At 41.7% G+C, this 25,865-nt stretch overlaps 2 protein-coding genes across 4 annotated transcripts in view; both read left to right on the top strand.

Moving 5' to 3' along the window:
• The window catches only part of mettl16 (methyltransferase 16, N6-methyladenosine), a 23,502-nt gene extending 17,749 nt beyond the window's left edge, over positions 1 to 5,753 (top strand). For both annotated transcript variants that reach the window (XM_079674348.1, XM_079674347.1), the window contains exons 9-10: positions 3,031 to 3,207; positions 4,879 to 5,753. In XM_079674348.1, the coding sequence (XP_079530474.1) occupies positions 3,031 to 3,207; positions 4,879 to 5,574 (873 nt within the window). In that variant the 3' untranslated portion in view covers positions 5,575 to 5,753. The remainder of the gene's footprint in view (positions 1 to 3,030; positions 3,208 to 4,878) is intronic.
• A 2,108-nt stretch (positions 5,754 to 7,861) lies between these two features.
• mnta (MAX network transcriptional repressor a) lies at positions 7,862 to 24,789 on the top strand. Of its 2 annotated transcripts, XM_079675921.1 has the most exons (6): positions 7,862 to 8,123; positions 13,205 to 13,781; positions 14,084 to 14,125; positions 14,418 to 14,529; positions 21,025 to 21,217; positions 21,742 to 24,789. In XM_079675921.1, exons 1-6 carry the CDS (start codon positions 8,051 to 8,053, stop codon positions 22,512 to 22,514), a joined length of 1,770 nt encoding a protein of 589 aa, XP_079532047.1. In that variant the 5' UTR covers positions 7,862 to 8,050; the 3' UTR covers positions 22,515 to 24,789. The 2 variants fall into 2 exon arrangements, with proteins under 2 accessions (XP_079532047.1, XP_079532048.1); XM_079675922.1 differs by lacking the exon at positions 14,084 to 14,125 and having other exon boundaries at positions 7,863 to 8,123.
• The last annotated feature ends 1,076 nt before the right edge of the window (positions 24,790 to 25,865 follow it).

Raw genomic sequence — 25,865 nt, 5'->3', positions numbered from 1 at the left:
AGCTCCAGTAAACCAAAGTATTGTTTAACAATACTCGTATTTGCTGAGAACTAGCTTTCTGATTTGTTGGTTGTGAAGAAATTCAACATTGAATTCTGCTTTTTAAAGGAGTAACAATATAATATATTCTCATTGCCAAGAGGGAAAGATGCAGATAATGCTGATAATATTAATTGGACTGAAGGAAAACAAGATGCAGATAAAGAAATCCAGCAGAAACAGACAAAGGGGTGGAGTCTGTGGATAGTGAGATTAGAGCATGTCGGAAGAAAAGACGGAGACAGCCAGGCTTTATCTGAGCCCTGAGGCGATGGTGGCTTATAGAGGCCTCAGGTAAGAGTAAGGTCGAGAGGTCAGGGGTCCAGGCGGGGGGGGTTTGGGACTTGACAAAACAGAAATGGGGATTGGGAGATGACCGGTGATCAGAGTATGATTTACAATGTATGCCTGAAGGTGAAATCTATAGCATTTCTTGTGTTTGTGTGTGTGTGGGGGTGTATGTGTTTGTGGATGTGTGTGTTTGTGCATGTGCTCCCCATCATGATGGATGATTTAATGACATTATATCTGGAGAGAAGAGCTCTTATTGGACTTGAAGGCTTTTAGTGTGGCTAGTTTTCAAAAATAGGCCAGGCTTTTGTTGTGAGGTTATTGTGAGGTCATTGTAATACATATCATGTGTGTGTCTGAGAGGGAGAGCATGCAGTGAGGTGTAAGTGGGATTAATAATGGAGTGAAGGAGCGGAATCAGAAGAGGGTGTCATTCAGTGGAGAGGGGTTCATGTGAAATTGTACAAATGTGGCTTTCATGCTCTTTGTCTGTGAGTCTATCCTTGTATCTTGTGTGTGTGTGTGTGTGTGTGTTGTGTGTGTGTGTGTGTGTGTGTGTGTGTGTGTGTGTGTGTGTGTGTGTGTGTGTGTCGTGTGTGTGTGTGTGTGTGTGTGTGTGTGTGTGTGTGTGTGTGTTGTGTGTGTGTGTGTGTGTGTGTGTGTGTGAGTGTGTGTGTGTGTGTGTGTGTGTGTGTGTGTGTGTGTTAGTGCAAGCATCTGTGTCAAGGATGCTGTGTACAAACAGACAGGTTTGGCTTGATGGATTTTTATTGATTTTCTCTCCTTGTACAAAGAGCTGCAGGGCTTACAGAGCGTAGAGGAAAAAGGGAAAAGAAACGTCTTTGAGAGACATAAGAAATTAAAGAAGCTCAAACAAACAGCAAGACAATGCAGAGATCCTTGTCAAGCCATCAATTCATGAATATGTCCATCTCTTCTAACATGCATCTATCATGACTGTCATTATAACAAAAACAATCTGTATATGATCAAGTTGAAAAACCTTTAACATGTAGTGAAGACTTATATATTTATTTTAAATACAAATAAAATGTAGGAATGTGAATGTATTTTTCACTTTTTTTATTTAAAAACATGTTATTCTTTTATTCTAGTACATAGTACAATAACAAGATGCTGCAAAGTCTTGTTATGCTCTGAAATGAAGGGAGTAATAAAAGTTGCTTTCAGTAGAGTGCAGCAGTGTGAAGGTCACAGTCTGCTCCTTCCCCCGGCTGTTTGTAGGTCAGTCGGCCATGCTGTCTGCTCCGTCACAGTGCAGTGTGGCTGCAGACCCCCGCTGCCTCCCCACTTTAAACCAGCCCGCAGTGACTCGCCAGTGCGGCGTTGACTTATTTACTGCAGTGGATGTGAAGGGGACGTTCCCCTGCAGAGCGTCTGTTGTATTCAGACACGCTTTGGTAATGACCTCCACCGCCATCACAGCGTGACATGAGGGGATTAGAAATAAGGAAGGATTTTTAGTTCAGTCGGCTCAGGAGTGTGTGATTCGAGCGCCATCTTGTGGCGTCTGACACAAATCCATCATCTGTTGGACCACAGGTTCTGTTTGAGCTTTACAGTTCAGAGTATTAAGTGATGAGCCCTGTTTTTAATTTAAAAACAGACCGTTAACAAGGTTCTCTTTGAGAAATGTAAACGGTAAATAATTACAAAATAATGTTTTTGGTACACTACTCCCAAGCAAGAGTGGATAGAAACTGCAAGATGAATGTGTATAAACACAACAAAAAGCACAGTGTGTGTTTTATAGTGACCGCCCCAGCAAAACTATCAAATCAATAAGCGCTGCAACAATGTCTCAACCAATCGTTCCATCGATTGACGGAAAAATAATAGCCAACTAGTTCGATAATCTATTAATGGTGAGTATTATCTCCTGCAAATGCTGAAAATGCAGCATTCACCTTTTTTAAATCTGGAGATTTGAATCCTGCTTTTGTTTGTCTTTTATCATATTAACTGAATATCTTAGGTGACTTTAGTCTCTTCCAATATTTTTTGATTTGATTAAAAGATGTGACACAACCTGTAGCCTGGCACTGGACGTAGTTACTTTAGGTCGATTATCATTGACGGAGCCGAGCCTGTGACGTGAAATGTCTGAAAATGAAAAAATGATGACAAAACAGACTGTGGGCTGAGTTGCTCATGGAACAAGTCCCGTGGCCCAAAATGTAACTTGAAAACACAAAAGAGAAGGATAAAAAACATAACACAGTTGATAAAATGAAAAATAGTATTTATGAGATGAATGAAATGGGAAATTAGACAAATATAAGCACACAGTTTGGCAAGAACAACATAAAAACAGCTCTAAATGTTTGTATGCTAAGGGAGCAGGACATCTGTGATGTGTCATCTTCAGAAACACTGTATTGCTGTTTTCTTTGGCTTTTTTCAATTGTAATTTTCACTACCTGCTTTATTAATAATACATCATTTCCTACATATATAGAAATGTCCTATTGTTGAAAAATAATCGTTTTGAGCGTGGTACCACAGATATCTTTGGCATTGTTGACTTCACCCACACATCTCTATAAGACTGTATCTTTTGATAGTTTTAACTTGTCTTACTTATATTTAGTTTTACAGACCAATAACACTGTGTGGCTGACTGTTTATTATTATTTAATATTATTAATGTTCTCCTGATGTCTCTCCCTTTTACCTCAGTCTCCTCCCAGTAAGAAGCGTAAACTGGAGAAGGCGAAGAAGCCGCTTTCCTTCGTACTGCCTAAGGCGGGACTGAAGGAGCTGCAGGCCAAAGCCAACTCTTTAGGCGGCGCTGCCCGCGGCGGCCCGGTGGACAGCATCGGTGCTCTGCTGGAGAAAACACTCTCTGACCTGAGGGTAAGCTTCAGAGCTGCACTAACACTAAATAGCTGAACGTTACAGAACCGAACCACAGATAGAAGAGTTCAACCTAAAGGGTAACATCTGTACTTTTCAACCTGTACCACATTTCTACATGTTTTTGTGTATAAATGAGATTTCATTACGATACTTGTAGATTCTTCTAGATCGAGACTTCTAAAGACACACTGACAAACAGACCATGTCTAGCAAAAGCTCCTTTTTAAGATTGTTGTCCGACACATAAATCAATGTCCCCATTAGTCACTTATGGCCCATTTCCACTACAGGGCCTCGCTCGGTATGGCTAGGCCTCGTTAGGCCTTGTTAGGACTGGCTCACTTTATGCTGCGTTTCCATTACAGTTTTGGAACTGGGCTAGTATCTATAGTAACGCAGTGTAGGCGGAGCCGTGACGTCATCTTCAATGAGAACCACAGAAAACCAACATCAGCCGTTAGCTCTTAGCACTCAGAGCTCACAGCTCCTCATATCTGTTCAGAAACTAGACAAAAGTTAAACAAGTACAAACCACAGACTGTCTGTGTCATGGCGAATACAGTCGCTGGTTTGTTTATGTCTGTAGTCCGTTGTTGTGAGTGTGGACGGTCGGAGCATACACTGCGTTAGCTTAGCCGATCTCCATTCAGAAAACACGTATTTTAAATGTTTTTTTCGCCTGTCGTCTGTCTGCAGTCTTGTCAAAGCCTTAATTCATGGTTTTTACTAACCGGTATCAGGATTTTGTTACTTCGCCATCATTTAGAAACGTGTATTACAATTAAATCACAGTCAAATATGTTCTTCTTGTTGTAGTTGTAGCCCTGTGGTTGTTGACCCGGAAAGAACCTCGATTTTATGGGGACAGAAAAACTGTGAAATAGTACCCGCTTGCCAGAACTACGCCAAGTGGAAATGCAACCAAAAACGGGCTGGGCCCCGCACGCTTAAAGCGAGCTCCGCGCTGTAGTGGAAATGCGCCATTAGACATAAAACATGGGAAATAGGGTCCATGTTGATAATATCAAAGTTACCATCCAATTTAAGTTTAGCTTTCACCCTTTTTAAAGGTTTAGACCTGATGGACTTTACTATTGCTAATAAATATTCTCTGTAGAGTTCTCCATGCTCTTTTCACTCCATGTAATGTTAAACAGAGGTACGTTTTGCTTAACCACAACGCCCTTGCTTGCATTTCGCACATGCTTTTTAGTTATCCAATGAGAGGGGAAGAGCAATGGGGTCTGTCATCACCCCAAATTTAAATTAGGATGCAACAGGTAATAGTTAACAATATAATGTTCATTTGGTAACAACAATTAGGGTTTTTTAAACACAGGAAACCTGCTGAAAACAGACAATATCATTGCAAGAATGCATTGTTAGTTGACACCATGGAATTAAGGTTGTTTCTCTTCTTTTTTTATATATATATGTGTTCCATATTTCATTTCTCTTTCAAACCAGAGAAACCGTAAAGACTAACGCATTGTTTTTGGATGAGTTTCATTTAGTTTATGTTTGAATGAGATTCTCTTTATGCATTAGTGGTTTTTTGCACTGTTCAGCTAATGGTCACACTTTTCAAGCAATTTATAAGTTCAATACATTCCTACATCTCCACTAAATGTTACCATTACTCAGATTGTCTTCTGTTTGGCTCTGCAGGTGATACACAAACGAGTCCCATGCAGTAAGCAGGAGCAGAGTCTCCTCCTCACAGCTGTGGAGAACACCTGGATCCACTCACGAGAGAAAAGACGTGACGGCTCGCGTCAGCTGCGAGAGCTTCCCCGTGCTCCTCACCGCGCTGCAACCAGCTCTGCAACCAGCTCTGCAACCAGCTCTGCAACCAGCTCTGCAACCAGCTCTCAGACCCCTCTGACCACAGCTGCTCCTGCGACAAACCCCACATTTCAAAACCAGTCCTCTAAAAACAGCACCACCCCCCAGGTGGAAGGTGCTCAAAACAAAGCTGGGTCTGCACAGGAGCCAGAGAGGGCAGAGAATGGCTCCTCTTTAAAGGAGACAAGTCCAGATGTGAAGCTCAATCCAACTGCAGAACAGAAAGACGTGTTGGAGGATGTATCAGGTGAAGACATGGAGTTGTCTACCTGCTCAGAGACGGGGCAGGAAGCAGGCCCACAGGAAGCACCGGTCCCAGCGCAGGAACCGCCCTCTAAGCGACCCAAGAGCCCCGCCGCCCCCGAACACTTCCTGTTTAAATGTCTGCTGAACGTGATGATGGAGGAGTGCGACGTGGTGATCGAGATGCACTGGGTCGAGGGTCAGAGCAGAGACCTGATGAACCAACTGTGCACGTACCTGAAGAACACCCTTTTAAGGTGTATTGCGAAGCCGTAAATGAGCAGAAATATTTTTTTATTGGATTATTGAATTCCTTTGGTTTGTTCCAAAGATAATCCACATTATTTTATGCTATGTACTAGGTCAGTTTACCTTGTAAGGCAAACTGTATATTGGTGTTTTGAGTTATAATATGTCTAAACATTTGCAATAAATGTGATTTTCTTTTTAAACAAGGTTTTTTAGTTTTACTTTATAAGAACTAATGACAATGACCAACTTTGTCCCCCTAACCATTACCCTTCCCAATAGCAAGGTTTTACACTAACAAAACCAAAAATACATAGATGGCATAAATTACATGTAACATAAATGATTATGTTATGATGCAGTACATTTAAATGTCAAATAGAGGACAGTGTGTTTTTCTTTTATTATATTTTGTATTAAGATGAAACCCTTTAATTTATTTTTTAGACTTTGTCTTTTTGAATAGCTTCATGGATCCCAATGTGTCTTAACATTAGGCATGTTTTAATGTACATGCAGCCTGTTTAATTCAGGATGTTCCTGGAGCCGCTGAGTTCTTCCTGCTCCGGGAACCTTTAGTATTGTGGTTCACTATTATTACTCTACTGTAGGCCCCATACTTCCTGAGCCCATCTGAATAACAGGAAAAGACACATAAATATCGAGGGTCATGTGTATGCACATTCACTTTGTGTTGCAAGCAAAAACCCAGTTCCTACTTCGACAACATGTCCCCGGTTATACCAGGACTTTGACTCCACCGGCCTCTGTGTGTCAATAGTCTTGCTATTTTGGCGCCATTTCGGGCTGATGTAATTAGATTACTTATATAATTAAATCAACCTGTAATGAAATGATTATTGGTTCATCTTTTAGCTTTTAGGACAATAATCAAAGTAAATTGCCAAACGATTGCTGGCTCTGACCCTCAGATGTGAGTATGATGCTTTGGTTTTGAAATATTAGCTGGGTTTTGATGCAAGAGTCCATACAGTATCATATGTCTACTGGTCTATATTTTTCTAATCCCTAACCAAGTAATCAAATTGGTAAATGTAACAATTTAATTGTGAAGTTATAGCGTCAATATCAGGTGGAGGAGAATGCACTTAATATTTATTTAGTAAAAGTAGCATTACCACAGTATAGACAAGTGCAAATCCTGCATTCAAAATATAAAGTAAAAGTACAAAAGTGTGCTTCAAAATATACCTGAGTACCAAAAGTACTTGTTAGGCAGAATGTCCCAGTGCAAAAGTATCTAGTACACTTTTTTGTCAATGAATGAGGACTAGTTGAATGTTTAATAGAAGAAACAGACGTAAAGCGCCATGTTTAATGGTGTTGCGCAACAGCGATAACTTAAACTGTTTTAATGTGTTTTACCCTTAGCTGGGCTGTTTTGGCATCTTTTTCACGTATGTTCAATCTATCATGATTTAAAGCCTGGCCGCGACAGAGCACTTGTCTCCATTGTGTGCAGACTTTGTTTTTCTTAACGCTGATTGGCTGCTAAACAATTCATCAATGAGAGATGTAGATGTGCTGCAGTCATGGTAACTAGTAAATTACGGAGGCGGACGTCTCGTGACGGTTACATTTACCTTAAACCCAAAGTCGACAAAATAATACTATTTATGTAGGTAGGCTATGATAAGGAAAATTACAACATATTTCTAAAACCTTGAAAACGAGTATAGCCATACTGTGGGCACATATAACTAGCAACTTTGAAATATGTATTAATGTGAGCTTAAGAAATGCACACTTTCCGTTGCTGCCCATGTGTGTCAACCATAGTTGTCAATAATATTGTGTTATAATTATCTTGTGTTAATTTAAGTTCTCAATATAACACACTATTAACGCTGTGCAGGGGGGAAATAGACGTTGGAAGTAGGCTAGCGTTGAGTTAACATTTCCCAAACAAGCCACAGGTAGTCATTAGACACGATTATAAATATTCTTATATAAGTATAATATTGTGTAAGGTATTTAAATGATTATCTAAAAAGCAATAAGTAATTATATATATATATTGTTTAAATATGCCTCCTTGTTGAGCAACCCGCTCTTAATTGACATAACAGACACTGTTGCAGCATGTCTTTTTCTACATTTTTATAAATAAAATACATTTAAAAGTGTTCAATGGATGCTAGCGACTGTGAGTGGAGCTTTATAACACAGTTGTTAATCCAATCCAAATCACTGTCCGTGTTTTGTCGTGTCCTCGGTTATGTGCAATGGGAGAGAGTGAGTCTGTGGGCGGTTACAAACGCTACGTGATTCACAAACCTTATTTGTTCCTACTACTTTGAGCGCCATCTTGTTTGTAACTCTTCTACGTAAGTGGTAGAGTTTCTACCGAGGGGGTATCCGATTACCCTTCTTCCAGCATTAGACTGGGATCCTCTCCCTGTAGTACTCGGGCGGATATCGCATTTGCTTTATCGCCTTTCTCTTTGAAAGATTAGGCCACAGTGTTTCTAAGTGGACAGAAATGAGCATCGAAACGCTTCTGGAAGCAGCCAAGTTTTTGGAATTGCAAGCCCAGCAACAACAGAAAGCACGTGGTAAGTTGGGGTTTTTTTTAATAAATATAGTTAATGTTTTTACAACATGGTTTACTATAAAATATTAAAAAGAAAGGCTTAACAGGTCAGTTAAATGTATCTCTAAAGGATTTCTTTTTCTGAGTTATGGACAATCTATCAGCGCCATTCATGAAATAATTACAGAATGAACAATCGTCGGTTTGTAGCTTTATGAAAACATGGTAAAATACTGAGTGCAGTTATGTTTTAGTCAGTCAGTGACATTTTCGTTTTACTTTCGTTTACAGACGCATTGCACAATTAGGTTTTCTCCTGGTGTAACAGTGTGGTTTAGTGTTAACCTAATTCATAAAGACAAATACCATATAAACATACAAGGATTGCTGCAGTATCAGGGCTCACTGCATTGAAACCTGCTGCATAGACATAGTTGTTTCAAAGGCAGCATCACTGTAAAGTTATCAAATAGTAACCTTTCATTGTCACCATATTTGTGACTGCACTGCTTCGAGACATTTGCATTTAAATCACCAAAACATGCGGGGATCAAGGGCGGTGGCGCAGGGAAGCTCGTTTTACATAATGATGACCTGACGTCGTCGCTGGGGGATCAAGAGGCTTAAGGCTTCCCCTATGTGCTTTTTATTCATTCTTGCTTCCTCGCAAATGTTAAGTGTTGTAGTCCTAAAACAGCTTGTTTATCAATCATTAAGACTCATTGTTTGGCTCTTAAATGAAAAAAAACCCCACAAACTCCATGGCCTTTCAGTCGCTCGTGGCTTTGGGTGTCTGTCGGTGACTTGTATCAGACAACCACGCCTCCATATGTTATCAGCCCCGCCCCTTTCACCACGTGCGTGCCGGGCTACCCCTCCCAGAGATGGGTTACGAGGAGGATGAGTCACTACTAAATGCAGTCTGGAAAAAAACTGACCACCTCCTCGAAGTTAAAACATTTAATTATTTTGTAAAAAACAATCTGCACCAGAAAGGCAAACAGATGCTGCTGCTCGGTGACTGAAGCAAAGACATGAACTGTGCACCAACTGCAACACTAAATGCAGAATGAATATACAATGAACAGGGGTGTTGCAAAATACCAGGTTTGACATTAAGTGTTCTTTAAATGAATCGAATCAAAGATTATTTTGTCAAAGAAATATGCATTACTATTACCATCACAACTGCACTTATTAGACACAACCAGTATATAACTATTGTTGGAAACAATGGCTTTACAAAAAAGTATTATTGGTTTGTGTGTAATTTGATTAAAGGAAGCTGAGATTAGTTCAATCGAACATGACAGTGGAAGATATCTTTTAAACTACAGCACATTGATAGCAGAGTTTCCACAACTGTTGAGCCCCTTTCACAAATCCATTGTAATCTGTGTGTTACTTGCCTAAATTGCTCTGTCAATTGCATTAGTAGCATTTCTATAACATACCTACCCCTACAACACATTTAAAGCGTGTACCACACCTAGATGATAGAGATGTTTTTGTAGCTACTTTTGTATCAGGCTTGAAAATGGTTCAACACAGAATGTATGGAAATGCTGTTGCTGCACGCTAATGAATAGATGACAGGAAAGCTCAGGCGTGTCACAAGCGTGTACTTTTACTTTGGACAGTTTATATAAATAATTTCTATTAATAACAATTATGTGTAAAAGCCAAAATGGTTATACTTTAGCAAGCAGGTTCATGCATCATGAAAAGACTGCAGCTTTATCAGAAAGGCTCAGAGTGAGAGCTCCTCCTCATCGCTCAGAGTGAGAGCTCCTCTCCATCACTCTCCCAGCTCCTCCCGCCATGCTGCATTGGGAGAGCAGAGCCCCCCCCCCCCCCCCCCCCCCCCCCCCCCATCTCTGCTACTGTAGAGCAGGTCACTGTGTGGTGAAAAGTAGGCCAGTGTTTCTCAATGTGCTGCAGTTATATAATGCTGACAGAAAATCCTGTTGTTCTTTTAAGTGCTTCATACTTTTCCCCTCTGATAAGGCTCTCTTCGTTTTAGTGAGTTTCTGCTCCACAATAACACATGATCAGTCTCTCATAATGGCACATCCTTATGAGGACTCGCAAGCACAGAAGCCAGAACATCTTGTTCTTTTCTGCTCCTTCTGACAATACTTTCAAGTGGAATGCTACTTACATACGCAGCAAACAGTGACACACCAGTCTGTTAAATATGATACAATTAAATTGTACTGCAGAGTGATTTCGACCTGGGAATGTCTCTTTTCTTCGCTCACGTGATGTAGGACATGTTCAGGAAGCTGTCTTTACATCATTTTTCACATGTGCAAAAAGGAATTCATGAATATGTACCCATGAATCTGATTTATTAAGTTCAGAGATTCAGACATTTGAGATAACATTTTCTGACCATTTTGGAGGATGTGGTTCACAGTTCTGTTTTTGTGTTGCTTTATGCTGACGAATGTTATTTTGATCCATCTCATTTATACCAACAAGGGTATCTGTACTTGATAGACTGGCAACTGAGTGTGTATTCTCAGATATAGGTCTGGAATAATGAGACAAACGTGATGTGTAGGGCGGGCAATCTCTGTAAACCAAATGGTAAATTAAATCAGTATTTCAACTCTCCCCTTTGTTAAAGATATTGCAACTCCTTTTTATTGTAAAATGCTGTATGCAGATGTCCATTAACTGTTCAGCACTAACAGCGTGTGTAGTGCTGCAGTGACCCTGGGAAATGACGACTTCTTGTATATCCACCTCTTGATAGTGAACATCACAGCTGCCATAGCAACTAGACACTCAGCCTCTTTCTCCAGCATGCATACATAATGGTGAGGCTGTCTTCAATATGATTGGATAGAACTACAAGGCAGATTAAACTCTTTGATTCCACCTCTGCTTATGCAATGTTTCACATATTGTCTAGCTTCTCACATTTTCTGAACTCACATTGTTTGTCACAGTTTTTCAGTACACTCAGCTGTTGGCTGTTTTTCTTTTGTTAACAATTAGTTAACATTGCAACAAGTTTTTATTTTATTTTTTATCTTTGATGGTATAAAGGTCTAAATTGAGCCAGGAAATTATTATTATTTTTGCGTCAACTTGGGGTCTCTGACTTGTGCGTTTTTAGAAGTAACAGTTAACCTCCTACGTGTTTTTTATTACACTCTTCACAACATACAGTATGTAATGCCTTTTATATAGTTGACATGTTAAGAGTTCCCACAGTGTGTTTCTTTGTTAGTCGAGATGTAGAGCAGACTAGGGCTGCACGATATATCGTGTCGTGACGATAATCGCGATATGCGCATGCGCGATATTCACATCGTCGGGCGATTATTATAATTTTTTTAGGACTTGCGATATTAAGTAGGCAAATTAACTCAAACACGTCATGTTACAATTCTTTTGCTGCTTGCTACAAAAGGAAAACTTGCGCGGCTCTCATGTGAGGGGTACTTGAGTGAGTGACATGCAGGCTCTGCATGCACAGCAAACCACAATCAAATCTCCAAAGCAAACGGACCCGGTGATTAAAGGTAAACACACTGAGTAAAGTAGTTTCATGTGTTTCTCCAGGGCAGCTTGTTGCTCTGATCATTTAAGATCCAGACGTCCGTGACTAAAATCCTTCATCCGGTTAAATATAGTTAAAAAAATACCAACTGTATAGCATTAAAGTTCAAGAAAGGATGGTACTATGCGGGGAAAAAAATGGTCTTTTCTTCAATTCCTGTATGTTTTCATATCGCAATATATATCGCAGGGGGAACAAAATCGCAATGTCAGTTTTTTCCAATATCGTGCAGCCCTAGAGCAGACTCTCGCCCACCTTCCAAACACAGCTTAGTCAGCGGACTGTGACTGGGATTACATTACAGCGAGATGCAGCTCTGTTAAGAAACAACCCTCCTTCAGTGAGAGTGTACCTGAAGCTTGGCTGGATTTAAATGCACATAAATCTAAAGCTTAGGCAATTTATTTTAGAAGCACTGTTTGTCACATTTCTTTTTACATCACAACAGCAATGAATGAATCAAATACTCTGTCAAATAAAATTATAATACTATAATAATTACTATACTAACTTAAGCTGACCAGTTTGATACCCATCACATATTTTAAACTCATAAAAGCTGGAGAAATCATCTGTGGGTGTTTGCACCTGCTATATCTGACTGTATATGGATTTTAATGACTACTTTTTTTTTTTACGATGTTGTATTTTAGTGTTGCCTCTGTGTTTAGTGTCCTGTCTGTCTGTAACTTTGTGTGGTAGTGTTACCACTGACAGGTCTCTCTTGAAAATGAGACCTTGTGTCTCAATGAGATCTAAACCTGTATAAATAAAGGCTAAATAAAAAAATAATGTATATATATTATATTGACTCTTTGGACAGTTGTGTGATATATTCCTTTAAAAAAAAATATTACAGTGGGTAATTTATTATTGAATCTATGTATTATTGTTATAAGGTATTCTGTGACAGAGCTCCTCTCCTCGACGCTCTCTCGTCGACTCGTCCTGCAGCCTTTAGTCTGGTAGTTTGCTTTCATGTGATTTGAGGGAGGGACTTTGGAAGACGGCCTGAAGGGAGGTGCTGGAATTTTTTCAGTCAAATACTTTCAAAATCTAGTTTACTTGCTGGTTGAGCCAACGTTTTCTGACCCAAAAAAGAAAAAGCTTTGAATAGAAACGTGGCATCGTGCTACACTGGTTAATGACATTCAAGCTGTTCTGTGTGGTAGTATCACTAGATTTGGATCTAAAACACTTGACCTTAGTGAGGGTAATCAAGGCTAGCAGGCCTTGGTTTGTGTGTGAGTGTTTCGGTTGTCTCAAGGACTTCTCGATGGTTAATCAAATATTTTGTCAGTTCTCATTTTCAGTAGATGCTAGTTGCTACATCAAAAGGGCCTGGTGCATTTCCTCTGACATACCTTCCTGTAGATCTGAATCAATGTTACTTTTCTATTATTGATTTTTTCCTATAATTTCGCAAAACGTAGCATATTCGGATATGGTGGCATCATGCTGTGATCATTGCCCCTAAAGTGTGTATAGTGTGTCATGTCTCCTGGTAACCTGCTTTGTTTCTTCCTCAGAGGATGACCTAAAGGAGAAGCAACGTCTGGAGCAGTTTTCTCAGCAGAGGCACGCTGCTGTGCTCTACAACTCAACTATCCACATCAACAATGTTTCTAAAGGGGACGCTCTGCGCTCTGGGGGCCGCCCGGGGCCCATCCCGCCCTCTCTGCCTCCCCCGTCCTCTCTGCCTCCCCAGTCTATGGCCATCACTGTCATCCCCATCCCTGTGGTCACCCCTAACCCTGCAGGCTCACCCACGCTGCCCGTCGCCACGCTCTCCCCCCCTGCTGCTCCCCCGCCTGCCGCCACGCTGCCGCGCTCTCCACAGCCCAAACCTGAGCCCTCAGTGCTGACCGCCAACCACAAGCAGCTGATACAGAGCCTCCACCCGCAGCTCCTCACCCAGACTAACAATGCTAAACTGCAGCAGCTGGTGCAGCGCTACCCGGGGTCCATCGTCTCGCCCCCGCAGCGACACGCCATCCTGCCTCAGACGAGCCCCGTGCTGCAGCAGGCCCCTCTGCAGAACGGCCCCGCCAGCCGGGGGAGTCCGCCTGACGACGGCCGCCTGCTCGACAAGAAGAGACCGGGAGGGTACATAATTTAAATGGGAGAATTGCTTTTAATAGATCTGTTGATTTTTGTTGATCAATATATAGGTACATATGACCTGTAGCCTCCAATCAAAGTCTTTTGATTATGTGAAATGCAAAAAAATAGCTACATGTAGCAATTGTAAAGCTTTTACATTATTGATATTTCACCTCTAAAAGACAGAATATTATCGTCACTTAGCTTTTTGCTAGTAAGAAATATTTTTTGGTTGATTTTTATTATTCATGTCACACTGCCCTTTAAACGCCAAATTCTTACTGTGCTTATCTGTGCTCTTACAGGGCAGGCACAAGAGAAGTGCATAACAAGCTTGAGAAAAACAGGTGGGTTCAACCTGTCTACCATAGGTCCTTAAAGAGAGCGCCATCTGAGCTTATTTGTGTTGTTACATTTAATAATAGTTTACTAGCTACATAGTCTCTTTTCTCTGAAACTGACAGTTGCCTACTGTTTATTTGTTGCCGTTTCATTTTAATGCTAAGCTTGATTGCTTTTTAGTTGAGACCACTATTTCAAAAAGTTGTTTTGCTAATCATCTGTTGCTAAATTAAAGCCAAATGTGGCTCAACCATCCCTGCTGTCTCAAATCCCCTCTCTGTGTTTTGTGTCTGTCAGACGAGCACACTTGAAGGAGTGCTTTGAGACGCTGAAAAAGAACATCCCCAACATCGACGAGAAGAAGACCTCCAATCTGAGCGTGCTGAGGAGTGCGCTGAGATACATTCAGGTAAGACCAGTCCAGCTTGCTAATACAAAGTGCTGGGTATAAGTTTAGCAAAGGCATATTGCTGATCTTCATCATAGCAATGTGAAACGGACGGATCACTTGTTATCAGCCTCAGTGACTCTTCCTATAGCATTCGAGATTTTTATTAAAGCATCGCTGACATTTAAAGGAGCGGCAGTTTAGAAATGCTTTAAAGCTTTTTGTAGTTCTAGTAGGTGTGCAGGTGTTGCCTTTTTTTTCATTGTCCCAAATAAACATTTACTACTGATACTCGTTTAAAAGCTGCTTCCTGCTGCATTTATCATCACAGTGATTTATCACTTATTCTTGTTTTCTTGCAATGTTGTGTTCATGTGTTTGGATCCTTCTTCACCGAGGAATCATTGACGCTTCCTCTTTTGCAACATTTTTATGTGACTTTTTGTCTAGTTATGCCACATATGACTCACCTTGTGTGTGCGTCAGCCTCTCACTCTGAGAGTATAGGGTTGTGAACAGCTGGTGCAAAGGTCCACTACTGGCCTAGTTTCACTTTTTCTGACAAACTTGAGCTGTGTCCTAGTGTTTACTCATTCCTTCTTGGCATGACCCACGGGCCCAACCTGGCACAAGGTGTTTTATTGATTTGTATTCATGCTGTAGTTGATCTAATAACATAATCCAGGTTTATTAGAATTTCATTTACGCCAGTGGAGCAGTTGTATTTTTGTTTTGGTCCAGCAATGGTCATGGTTTGATGTAAGGCGTGCAGAATGTAAGATAGTTATTTGGTTATACTGAGTGGTAATGATAGGTGTGCTCTTCTTGGTTATGATCTATTCAGGCCTCGATGGAAGCACCAGCCCGCTGTTCATATTTCTTATTGTTTTATAACAGTGGTGCAGGTTTACTAATGTGAGCTTCAGAGGACAGGGAGCTGCTGATTTGAGGCTCTGATATGCAGCAGTCTGGTTGTTCCTCTCGGCGCGTGGATACCGAGGGAAAGTAGGACAGCGTGGGTGCAGAGCTTCACCCAACCTCCCCCCTCTGCCCCCCTCTGTGTGATTAAGCAACACCCTGTTACATTGTTGTGTTCGACTGGTAGACTGACCTGCCTCTCTTTTCCTCCTATCAACAGCTGAGCTGCACCACTGAGGAGTTAGAACCAATCGCAAATAAACAAACACCTCATTTATTTTGTCACCAGAGCTCGACATATTTCCAACAAATGAATGGTGTATTATTCTCAGGGACAGGTCCTTCTCAACATGTCATTTCTTGTTTAGAAATATAACCCGGTGCCATAACACTAGATTGTAGCTCTTGTAGGTCACAACAGTGTGCCTCTTTATCCCAAGGCAAAGGCTTTTTTCATTGGCCTGGCTGGATCTGTTTTGAAAGGATTAGAGTAAAAGGGAGGAACTAAGGTGATGGGAAGCCAAAACAAAACGCCACACTCATTGTGACATGGAGGTTACAGGCGTGTGTCTGCATGCACACAGCTCTCCCCCCCCAGCCCCTGTCCTTGCCCTCCATTGAGGGCAGCCTGCACAAAAACACAGAGTTCAGGAGAGGCTTCAGGCGTAGCGCCAGATTTCATGTTTCATCTTCTCTTCATGTCAATGTGAGAAAAGTAGCTCCGTTTCTAGTTTTATGTTCAGTTTTCCACAGAAAGCCACCGGCCTGGCCAAGATCATGTGTTACTTCCACATTTCATTTCATGTGCAAATGACTCAGCAACTAACGAACCAGAAACCTTACACACAAACAGGTTACTTTAAATGTATGTATGACCTCTTGTTCCCGAAGGCTCTCCCCTGAGCTTGCTGTGTAAAATAAACCCTGGTGCTTTAGAGCTCCTCCTCTCTGCTCCCCCTCCCTTCCTCCCTCCATCCTGCATATGTGAGCTTTTAAGGCCACATGAGCAGCAAGCACATGGCTAGCGTGATCCGCGTGACGTCACCCCCCCCGCCCTCCCCTCCACATGGCCCCCGCCCAGCTCTGCAACAGGCAGGACTCTCCGTAGGAGGGAGGGAACGAACATGGAGCGGTAAACACAGGGCTCGTTTTACTCGCTCGCGCTTCATCCCCCCTTCAAAGCTCACTGGACGTGTTCCTCCGCGGCTTCTCTCAGAATGCCAGTTTGAAATGTGTCGTGCCATCTGGAGTGTAGAGGTGGAGGAGGTGTATGTGTGTTTCATTATTTGAAGGATTTAGTTCACACAAACAATGGCATATTCCCCTAGAAGCCTTATTCATTTATTATTAAGTTATTAATTCAGCCTATCTACGGCAGTCGAGTTCACTGCTTTAATATGTCAAGGTTTTTGAAACCTCTCAGCTTTGTCTTTGTGTCTTCTGTAGCAAGACTCCAGTCAGATTCAGAAAATGCTCCATTTGCTGTTGTGTGTATTCATCTCAAGGGAAATTCTACTTTTCTGGGGGAAAGAGAGAAATATCTCCAGCATGGTCTGGACCTCCCCCCCCCCCTCAGGCCACGATGAGGTATTAAGGTCAGTTTTGACTAGCACATGCTTAGGCACAAAGAGCAGTCTGCAATAGTGGGGATTTTTTCCCCATGGACAAGCTTTTTATTGTTGAAGGCAGGCACCACGTGAAGGTCTCAGTTGCAGCTGGAGGCCACAGTAAGACAAGAGATTATGGATACCACTCCACTGTCACAAGACCTCTGATCAGTCATCCAGCAGCATGTCTGCAACGTGGCTTCCTGTGCTACTGGCCCTTTAAGAAAAACCCAGCCTGGTGCCGTCTACTGCAAAAGTGAGTCAGTGAGTACAGCTTGTAATGCTCTCTCTCAATCCCCCACGCTCTGTGGCCCTCCCTTTCCCATTCTCTGTGGGGCCATGTGCTCAGCACTCGCATTGCTTGTGACAGCGCAGAGGCAGTGTTTACCTTCCAACACACACTCGTATAACGCAGCCTTTCCCTGTACTAATCGATACAAGGCAAAGGTGGGGCGTTGTCTCTCTCTTGAAGGAGGACGTTTGTGGTTCAGGGGCGCGGCCATGTGCAGCAAAGAGACAAAAGGAGCTCTGCACAATATCAACCTGGTGACGTGACTCACAGGGGGATGAAGTCATGAGGGAGGAATCAGCAGCAGACCTGGTTTCTAAAGAGACAGTGTTTGCTCTGTCCCCCCTCAGCCCTGCAACAGAGAGAGATCAGTGGGTTTTTGTGGAGTGTTTCTCACCACGAGTCATAGTTTGAGGCATAAAGCTGCCTGCTAGCACATGAGTAAAAGGGTGCCTCCCTTTTTACTCTCGATCCACGTGTCACATATTTCGTACGCTCTTCATACCCTAACAACGCTGTGTGTGAGAGAATCTGTTCCCGATCGCTTTCCCTATTACCCTATTGTAAGAAGAAATTAAACTAAACTAAAATGTACCTTTAGCACATGAAGGTGTGAATGGTCTTTGATGTTACCGAGGAAACCTTGTGAGGTTTCCATCTGTTTCTATGGCAACCAAAGATGGGGGCATTTCAGTACATCATGTGCTTCCACCGAGGAAACTGTTTGCGTGTTCAGACTGAAGCACCGATATCCTCAGACCTCTGGACAGAGAGTGGCTGTTTATGTACCAGGTTACTTATTAATCTGCTCCCCATGCTTATAGCTTTTCTCTGTGTGCATGACGGAGAAATGATGCAATACTTGAATTCCTGTAATATTCCAGAAGCATTCGAAACCTCTCACAAATAAAGACATACAGGTCAGACAGCAGTGTTACCTTCTGGATCATCTTTAACAAAGCTCAGTAAAGACAATTCAGATTCTAATTTTGACAATTATTCCTAATTCAGTCAATTCAGATTCTAATATGGTAAATTATGAACCTAATTTGATGTGTTTAGAAACCACTTGCCATGTGCCATGATAACACACTAATGTTTTTTTAACTGTAAAATGTGCCACTCTGTGTATATGTGTATATATATATTCAAGCAATAGCTCACGACAGGCCGTGGTATATGCTCATAGCTGTGATATAATGAGCAGAAATCACGGCCTGTCGTGAGCTATTGCTTTTATAAAACAGTTACCAAGTGTGGCAATATGAAAGAAAAATACAAACTCTGATTTAAATAGTTTTTATTAGTAAATAATGATGTTCAAAATAAAATAGTCCCTCGTTGCCTTCTGCACAAAACATAGTGCGAGGTGGTTGCTATGCAACAACACTAACTAACAGCGTTGATCCATTATTTGGCTGTTTATTTACATTAATGTGTATGTTGCTGTTTATTATGCACCCACTGAAAACCTGTCCAGCATTAGTAGCATGGCTTACGTGGTCACTTGTATAGGTTGAGGTTGTTCGAGGCTGTTGCTTGGCGTGGCGAGAATATTGCTCCACTTTCTCCGGTCCCCGAGATTGGGCTTCCAGTAGCTCTGGAGAGAGCTTTCGCACCTGTGGCCACTAACGGTCATAATTTCTCTGCTTTGTTTCAAGACCCCCATCAGAAAGCTTTTGAATGGGGATACTTTTCCAGTTGGTCTACCTGCTCTTCACGTAGCTCTGCATGTCGTAGTTTAGGTGCTTTTTTTTCTGGAGATAGGCACTGCTCAATCCACTCCGGAGGTCGAAGTTAATCTTAAATGTTTCCATCTTATGCTTTGTAAGTTTGTTTCGTAACGGAAGAAATGTAAATATATTTATAAAACTGATAAGTCAAATCAAGCAATCTGATTGGTCGATAGTGTTTTTGCGGACCTCTTTGATTACAGATTTGAAAACATTGTTGCTTGCTTTAAAAGTTGCACAATTCATTATGTTAAACCTTGGAAAGTATCTAGATATCCCTGCCCTAATGCCAAAGGAACTGCACAGTGAATATGTTTTGCCGTGTGATGTCTATGTCTGGACCGCTGTGTAAAAAGGAGGGTTTCTGCCCCGTTGCTTCTCCGCTGCTTTCTTGTTCCAGTATGAAAAGCAAACAAACTGCAGGCAGTTTGCTTTTCAGCCCAACAGTATACTGTTTTTCTCAGACGCGGAGGGATACTGACTTGTTGTGAAAAGTAACTTACAATTCTACCCGTGGTATACGCTCAGTATATCACGGCTAAGAACCAATCAGATTGCTTGATTTGACTTGTCCGTTTTATAAATACCGGTGTGTGTATATATATATCGTTTTGGTTTATCATTTGAAGTGTTCACTTTAACCACTACAAACTGCTTGTTTAACTGGTATTAATAATTCTTGTCCTGACTTTTTTTCTGCCAACAAAAATGGGGAAAGGACTTCCTCTGAGTTTGTATTTGTGTTGGTGATTGTAGTCAGTCCATAAACAGACTGCTCGGCCCGTGTGTTTGTAATCCTGGATCAAGACTAGAGACAGGTGCAGAATTACACAAGGCCCACCTTTTGTCCCTGTGCTATTTATGTACAAGCATATTGTACTGTACTCACACAAACCCCGCTGATAGAAATCCCTCTACATGCAGCTACAACACAACACAGACATTGTCTCAATCCGGCCCTATCACTCTAGATGACCTGCACATGCTGTACCTTCACAGATACATGGTGGCATGAACACTAACAGGAAGTCCACTTTGGGCAAATGGCTTTAAGATCCTGAGTCATCAGGCTGCTGGTAACAGATTTCACACAGGGCCGTTTCCCCTAGCTGAGGTAGTTTCTGGTACTTTGATTGAGCTGGACATGTAATAAATAATATCAAGTGTCACATTTCAAAACCTGAAACCCCTGACAGCGTAACTCGATCCTGAATGTATCATGATAGCCAGCAGTCATTTATGCATTAGTTTTAAGATGATATGTTGCTGAACACTCTTCGTATATATACATTTCTCGCATCCTGTAGCCATGTGGAGGGAGGGGCAGCTCAGTTAGTTTCGCGTTGTGTCAGTTGATGGGTTAGGGGACTTTGGGTCACAGAGAGCCACAGCCTGGCAGCACCTCCTACTTTCCACACCCTCCTGCCCCCCCCCCCCCCCCCACCTCTGCCTGCGTATTTAGCTCTGATATTTAGTTCCCTGCAAACAGTCTCTGGTCGCAGGTTTGTTTTTAAATCTGTATTTCTTGGACCTGTTCCTTATGAATCAGCTGTAGAGACTGCATGGGCATTGGTGCTGGTTTCTATTGAGGTTAAATGATGCATGGTTTTGTTTTTGAGCACACACTCTTTCTTAGGGTTTTGTAAAAAGTGCATTATTTCCCCGCAAAATGTATTGAAGCTTAATTATAAAGAGGCATAAAATGGAAAATTACCTCAAAATGATTAAAAACTTATTTTTAAAAAAACGAATCGACTTAGGCCTCAAAGTTAAATTGACATCGCTCTTAATCGTTAATCAACAAAAGTAAGGCATCACAGAGACAGCATTTATTTAGGTGCGGTTGTATTGTTGCATTATTCTGTGGTACTTACTTTAAACTGGTAACACTATGATGAAGATTCTCTATTCATTATTTTTAAATGGAATGATTTGAGAGTTTATCAATGTTCTTCTTCTCTGCTTTCAGACGTTGAAGCGGAAAGAGAAGGAGTACGAGCACGACATGGAGCGACTGGCCAGAGAGAAGATCGCCACGCAGCAGCGGTTAGCGGAGCTGAAGAACGAGCTGAGCCAGTGGATGGATGTGATGGAGGTGGACCGCGTGCTGCGACAGACCGTACAGCCGGAGGAGGACCAGGCCTCCACCTCCACCGCCTCAGGTACACCGACCGCCGGGCCGGACCACCTTTAGGGACCGCCCCTGTGTTAGAGACGCAAAGACTCGATTTTATTGACAGATTTAAGAAAAAAAAGAAAGAATCATAGTCTGATCGGCCGATTCTGATTTTTCTTTCTTTAACTTCAGTTTACAGCGCGTTCACAAACCTTTTTGTAAATGTAGTCTAAATGTTGACCTCATTGTTGTTAAAAACTTTGTTTCGAAAGTTATTGCTACGGCTTATGTTATGCTTGTGTGTGCAAGCTTAAAGTCTACTCATACACCAATGATATCATATATGTGTTTGGCTGCAACGTCACTGTCTGTGCAATTGTGTGCGCAACGTAAAGATACTACATGTAAGGCACAAGGTATAAATACATTTGTGTTATTATAACAGTTCTAACCTGCAAAATGACCTACCAAATACAGCACCAAACCACATTCTATTTCTAAATCTATCTATTAGTCAAATGAAATCAATTACATTTGGTGATAATGAGTTAATTGTTTCCTCTGTTGCAGAAGGTGAAGACATCATGGATGAAGACCTGGAAGAAGAGATTGCGCCGAGAGCACAGACTGCCTTACCCACCGTGCCTCAAACCATGAAACCTGATCTGCACCGGACTGCACCCCCCACTCAGGCCCCCACCCTGGCCCCCAGCACTACCTCCTTCATCACCCAGCACATCTCCATCCAGCACAAAGTCCCTCAGCTCCATCCGCTCACAGTGACTCCTCAACAGTCAGTGTTCAAACCTGCAGTCCCCCATACACTCGCCTCCCCCTGCCCTCCCATCAGCCTCACGCAGACCCTCGTCCCCACCCAAACACAGATGGTGACGGCGTCCAGCCTCCACCCCACAGTCATAGCCCACGCTTCAGTGTCCCACCCCTCAGTCATACAAGCAGTGAACCACGTCATCCATGGAGGGGGTCACAAACGCATCGCCCACCTGGCTTCCTCCACCAGCACGGTCCAGTTAGCCCACCAACCCATCGGCCACATCACCGTGCACCCGGTGGCCCACCTCCACCAGCACCTTTACCCCCAGCAGGTGGCCGTCACACAGTCGGCCATGATGGGTCACATCACCCACACCATAAACCACGCCCCCCCTCACATGAACGGCACTGTGACTAGCCAACCCGCTGCCACCATCATGGGCAAGCAGACAGCAGTGAACAGCCAGATGGTGACGCACCACCCGCAGCTGGTGGGTCAGACGGTGCTCAACCCTCTGACTATGGTGACCATGCCCTCCTTCCCCATCGGCACTCTGAAGCTGGCCTGAACCCCACGTAGAGGACCGCCAGGCTGGGAGATATGGGGGAACTACAGGCCTTAGATCAGGCCTCTGAGGAACCGACCGTGAGGGCCGGAGATCTGCGGGACCCCTCGCTGATCCAGAGTTTGACTTTCATTCACAAGCATTACAGCTGATGGAAAGCCGGGAACATTCCTACAACAAACCCTCTTTAAAGAGTCTTTCACCGGTGTCCTGAGAACTTTATCCTGAATTTGGGATATGATTGAAATCCTCTTGAGCAAGTCTGGCAATATATATGGTGGGCAGATGTTAAGACATCACTCTCAGCATAAAGGGAAGTCTTGTCCTGCCACTACACTGTCCATTAGGGCTGAATCATCTGTCGGTGACCAGTCAATGTGCCTACATAATATTTCTGCACTTGGAAAGCAAAATTAGGATAGCTTAATCGAAGAAGAACCTAGTAAACAATGTAATCATAGACACATGGTTGTGTAGATGTTAATGGCAAACAAAGCATGGTGGACCCTTAAGGGAGAGCGGGTGCAGCGAGCAAGTCCGGGAAGTATTAAGATCCGCAGAGTGGAAGAAAAGGAACACAATGTCAAATCTTTGAATTGAACAGCCAAATCTGATTTACTTCAAATAAATCTGATCTGGGTACAGCAAGCCTAGTGTCCATGTCCGCAGCATGTCACCGTGTTCATGGAGGTACTTGCTGCTGGTTATCACTGTGGATTAACATATATTATGTAGTGGAGAAGCTACTCTGTGAGACTAAGCGTGGGATCACTGCTGGACCCGCCATAACCAGCACATTGGGAATGTGATGTAGAGGAGCTCCTCCTCAACAGAGGCACATGCTGCAGGGCTGGAGTCAAATCCCGGACTGAACCAAAGCTCCTGAGCGGAGCATCAGCCGTCAGTGATGCTGCATACAGCTATAGCCCCCCCTGCTGGCTGATTGTGCTCAATGTAATGCTAATATTCCTGTGACTATTAAAACACTTCTAATATAGTATAATACTGATGGTTCTCATTCAAACAACGGCCATTTAAAGTAAAAAGAACATGCAGTTTTGTCAGGGTTTGTATTTTTATCGTGGACACTGAAATTGTTACTTTATTTAGGATATAGCTATGTTTTGGTCACAGCTGCTAATATATGTTTTAAATATTATTGCCAAACAGAATCAGTTCCAAACACCCCCTAAAAGTCACAACACAGTGGTGTGTTTAAAAACGAAACTCTTGAGATACAAACTCAGAAGCTACAAGTTGAGGGATTGCTTTTGAATTTTGAATGTGAATACATAAAAAAGGTCCATAAAATGTAGTTACATGTGTTTCTATGCTGTCTTCAATGGCAAATGGTAGTAGTATGGGTGTTTGCATGCTGTGAATGCATGTCATGACTGTGTATTTGTGATAATACTGAAAGCGAGCTGTGGAGGGTCTGTCTGACTTCAACATGTTGCAGTAGGAATGTAATATTTCTTTACTCAGAGTTTTAAGTGATTTCAACACCCAACATTAATTAAATCAATCAATGTGATTTTTCAAGACTATTCTTTTCCAAAGCTAGCACTGTGAACATTTCTATTAGCCTCAATGAGCAGCAGTTAAGCGTAGCACTTGTTCTCCTTATTTATTCTGAATGTACTCATCTGTGAAAGGATGTGGAGAAGTGCACTCATCAGAAGTTAAGCCCTTTTTTTCTTATTATGTTTTTTTTAAAGAAATATACTTTATGAAAGTATCACATGTATGTAATGCGCAACATTTAAACATTTTGTATTTTAAGATTTACTGTTGCTTGTTTCATGTGGAGAATGACTTCTTCTGTTCAGTGTAACATTTGATAATATAGTTGTTTTTTCTGGGACCATGTATAGTGCTGTTTATCGGGGTGGCAACTACTCAGACCTCTTTTCACGTTGATATCTCATTCGGCCACTTTGGAAAGTATTCACCCCGTAATTGTTTTCTATTTTGTTTCGATGCAATATGATTAAAGCAGGGACTATTAGTTTTCTTTTTAACTGATTTTCTCCTCAATATTTTATGCAAATCATCCTGAAGAAATCATATTGTAGCAAAACAAAATGTGTTAAAATGAACAGGGATTCAGATACTTGAAGAAGCAACAATATACTCGTGTGTTTTCCCTATGGAGAAAGTTTAAATTGTATATAGCCTGTAAATGTTGGGCTGCATTTAGATCTAACTGTATTATGTAAAATGCTGGGGAAAATATGTAAAATTTATAAAAGCTACTTAATAAATTGTATTATGTTTACTAATGTCTGAAGCTGCATTTATTTTTATTTTAACCAAATTATAATTTTATTTTTCAAAGACTTGGAGTTGACAGTCAGATTTAAATTACGATTTTTTATTATTAATTGCCAGAAGCTATACAATACTGACATAAATAATTCTTATCAAATAGTTTCTTATAAATGTCACTTAATTGTCATAGTATAATATGTAATATACCACATAATATAAAACAGTCCCAGTAAAGTATAGTTTGAAAATCCATAAAATGTAGATACTGTGAGGAAAGAAGATGAAAAATGTAAAAACAGTCATAGTAGGCCTATAGTTAGTAGCCTATTTCGTGAAAAAATCATAAAACTCATACAAATATTCATAGCATAGTATGTTGTAAACAATGTCATAAAACATTCTAAAGTTTGAGGTATTGTGTAACCCTCTAACGGAGGTTGTTTATACTTAAAATGAAGTCGTTTCAACTGAAATTACGCAGATTATCCAGATGGCTATGCTATGCTAAACTAGCTCAACCACATGGACTCTACTCTTCTGGACTTTTTTTCATAAATTCGGAAATGTGCAAATTGAAATCGCCGCGAAAATCTCGACGATTGCAGCCTTTCATGGTGAAGTTTTAGTATAAACTAAACATACTTTTCTGTTGAACCTGTGTCCCTGCCTCAGCTGTCATTTTAATGGACCATCTCGACACAACAAAAGGTCCGAAGCTGTTAATTTCCTGTCAACCTTCAGAGATTTGTGTATTAAAACTGTCTCACATGTAGAGTACTGAAGTCTGCCAGTCTGTTTCATAAAGACACATAGGTGATCAGAGCCTGAATCAATAGACACAAACCAACTATCGACTTTCCTAACTTTTGGAGAGAATCATATATTTCAGCCGAATTGCATGAGATCTGCACCTCACTTGTTTTGTGACGGTTCATCGTTATTAAAACATGATTGAAGGAAGGCAGCTAACTTTGTAGCTCAGCCTGCCTGGTAGTGTGTGCACCCTGGTAAAGATCATTTTGGCAGGGCCTGAGTTCAAATCTGAATTGTGCATGTTGTCCCCTCTCTATCCCCCTTCCTGTA

This window comes from Notothenia rossii, assembly GCF_949606895.1.
Source record: "Notothenia rossii genome assembly, chromosome: 4".
In the NCBI taxonomy this organism is placed as follows: Eukaryota; Metazoa; Chordata; class Actinopteri; order Perciformes; family Nototheniidae; genus Notothenia; species Notothenia rossii.
This window is presented reverse-complemented; position numbering and strand designations above follow the sequence as displayed.

Bases quoted from the DNA above. Each gene is read 5' to 3' on its own strand.
- mnta (XM_079675921.1), top strand. From the start codon at position 8,051: ATGAGCATCGAAACGCTTCTGGAAGCAGCCAAGTTTTTGGAATTGCAA. The intron at 8,124-13,204 runs GTAAGTTGGGGT...TTTCTTCCTCAG, and splicing joins GCAACAACAGAAAGCACGTG to AGGATGACCTAAAGGAGAAG. The intron at 13,782-14,083 runs GTACATAATTTA...GTGCTCTTACAG, and splicing joins GACAAGAAGAGACCGGGAGG to GGCAGGCACAAGAGAAGTGC.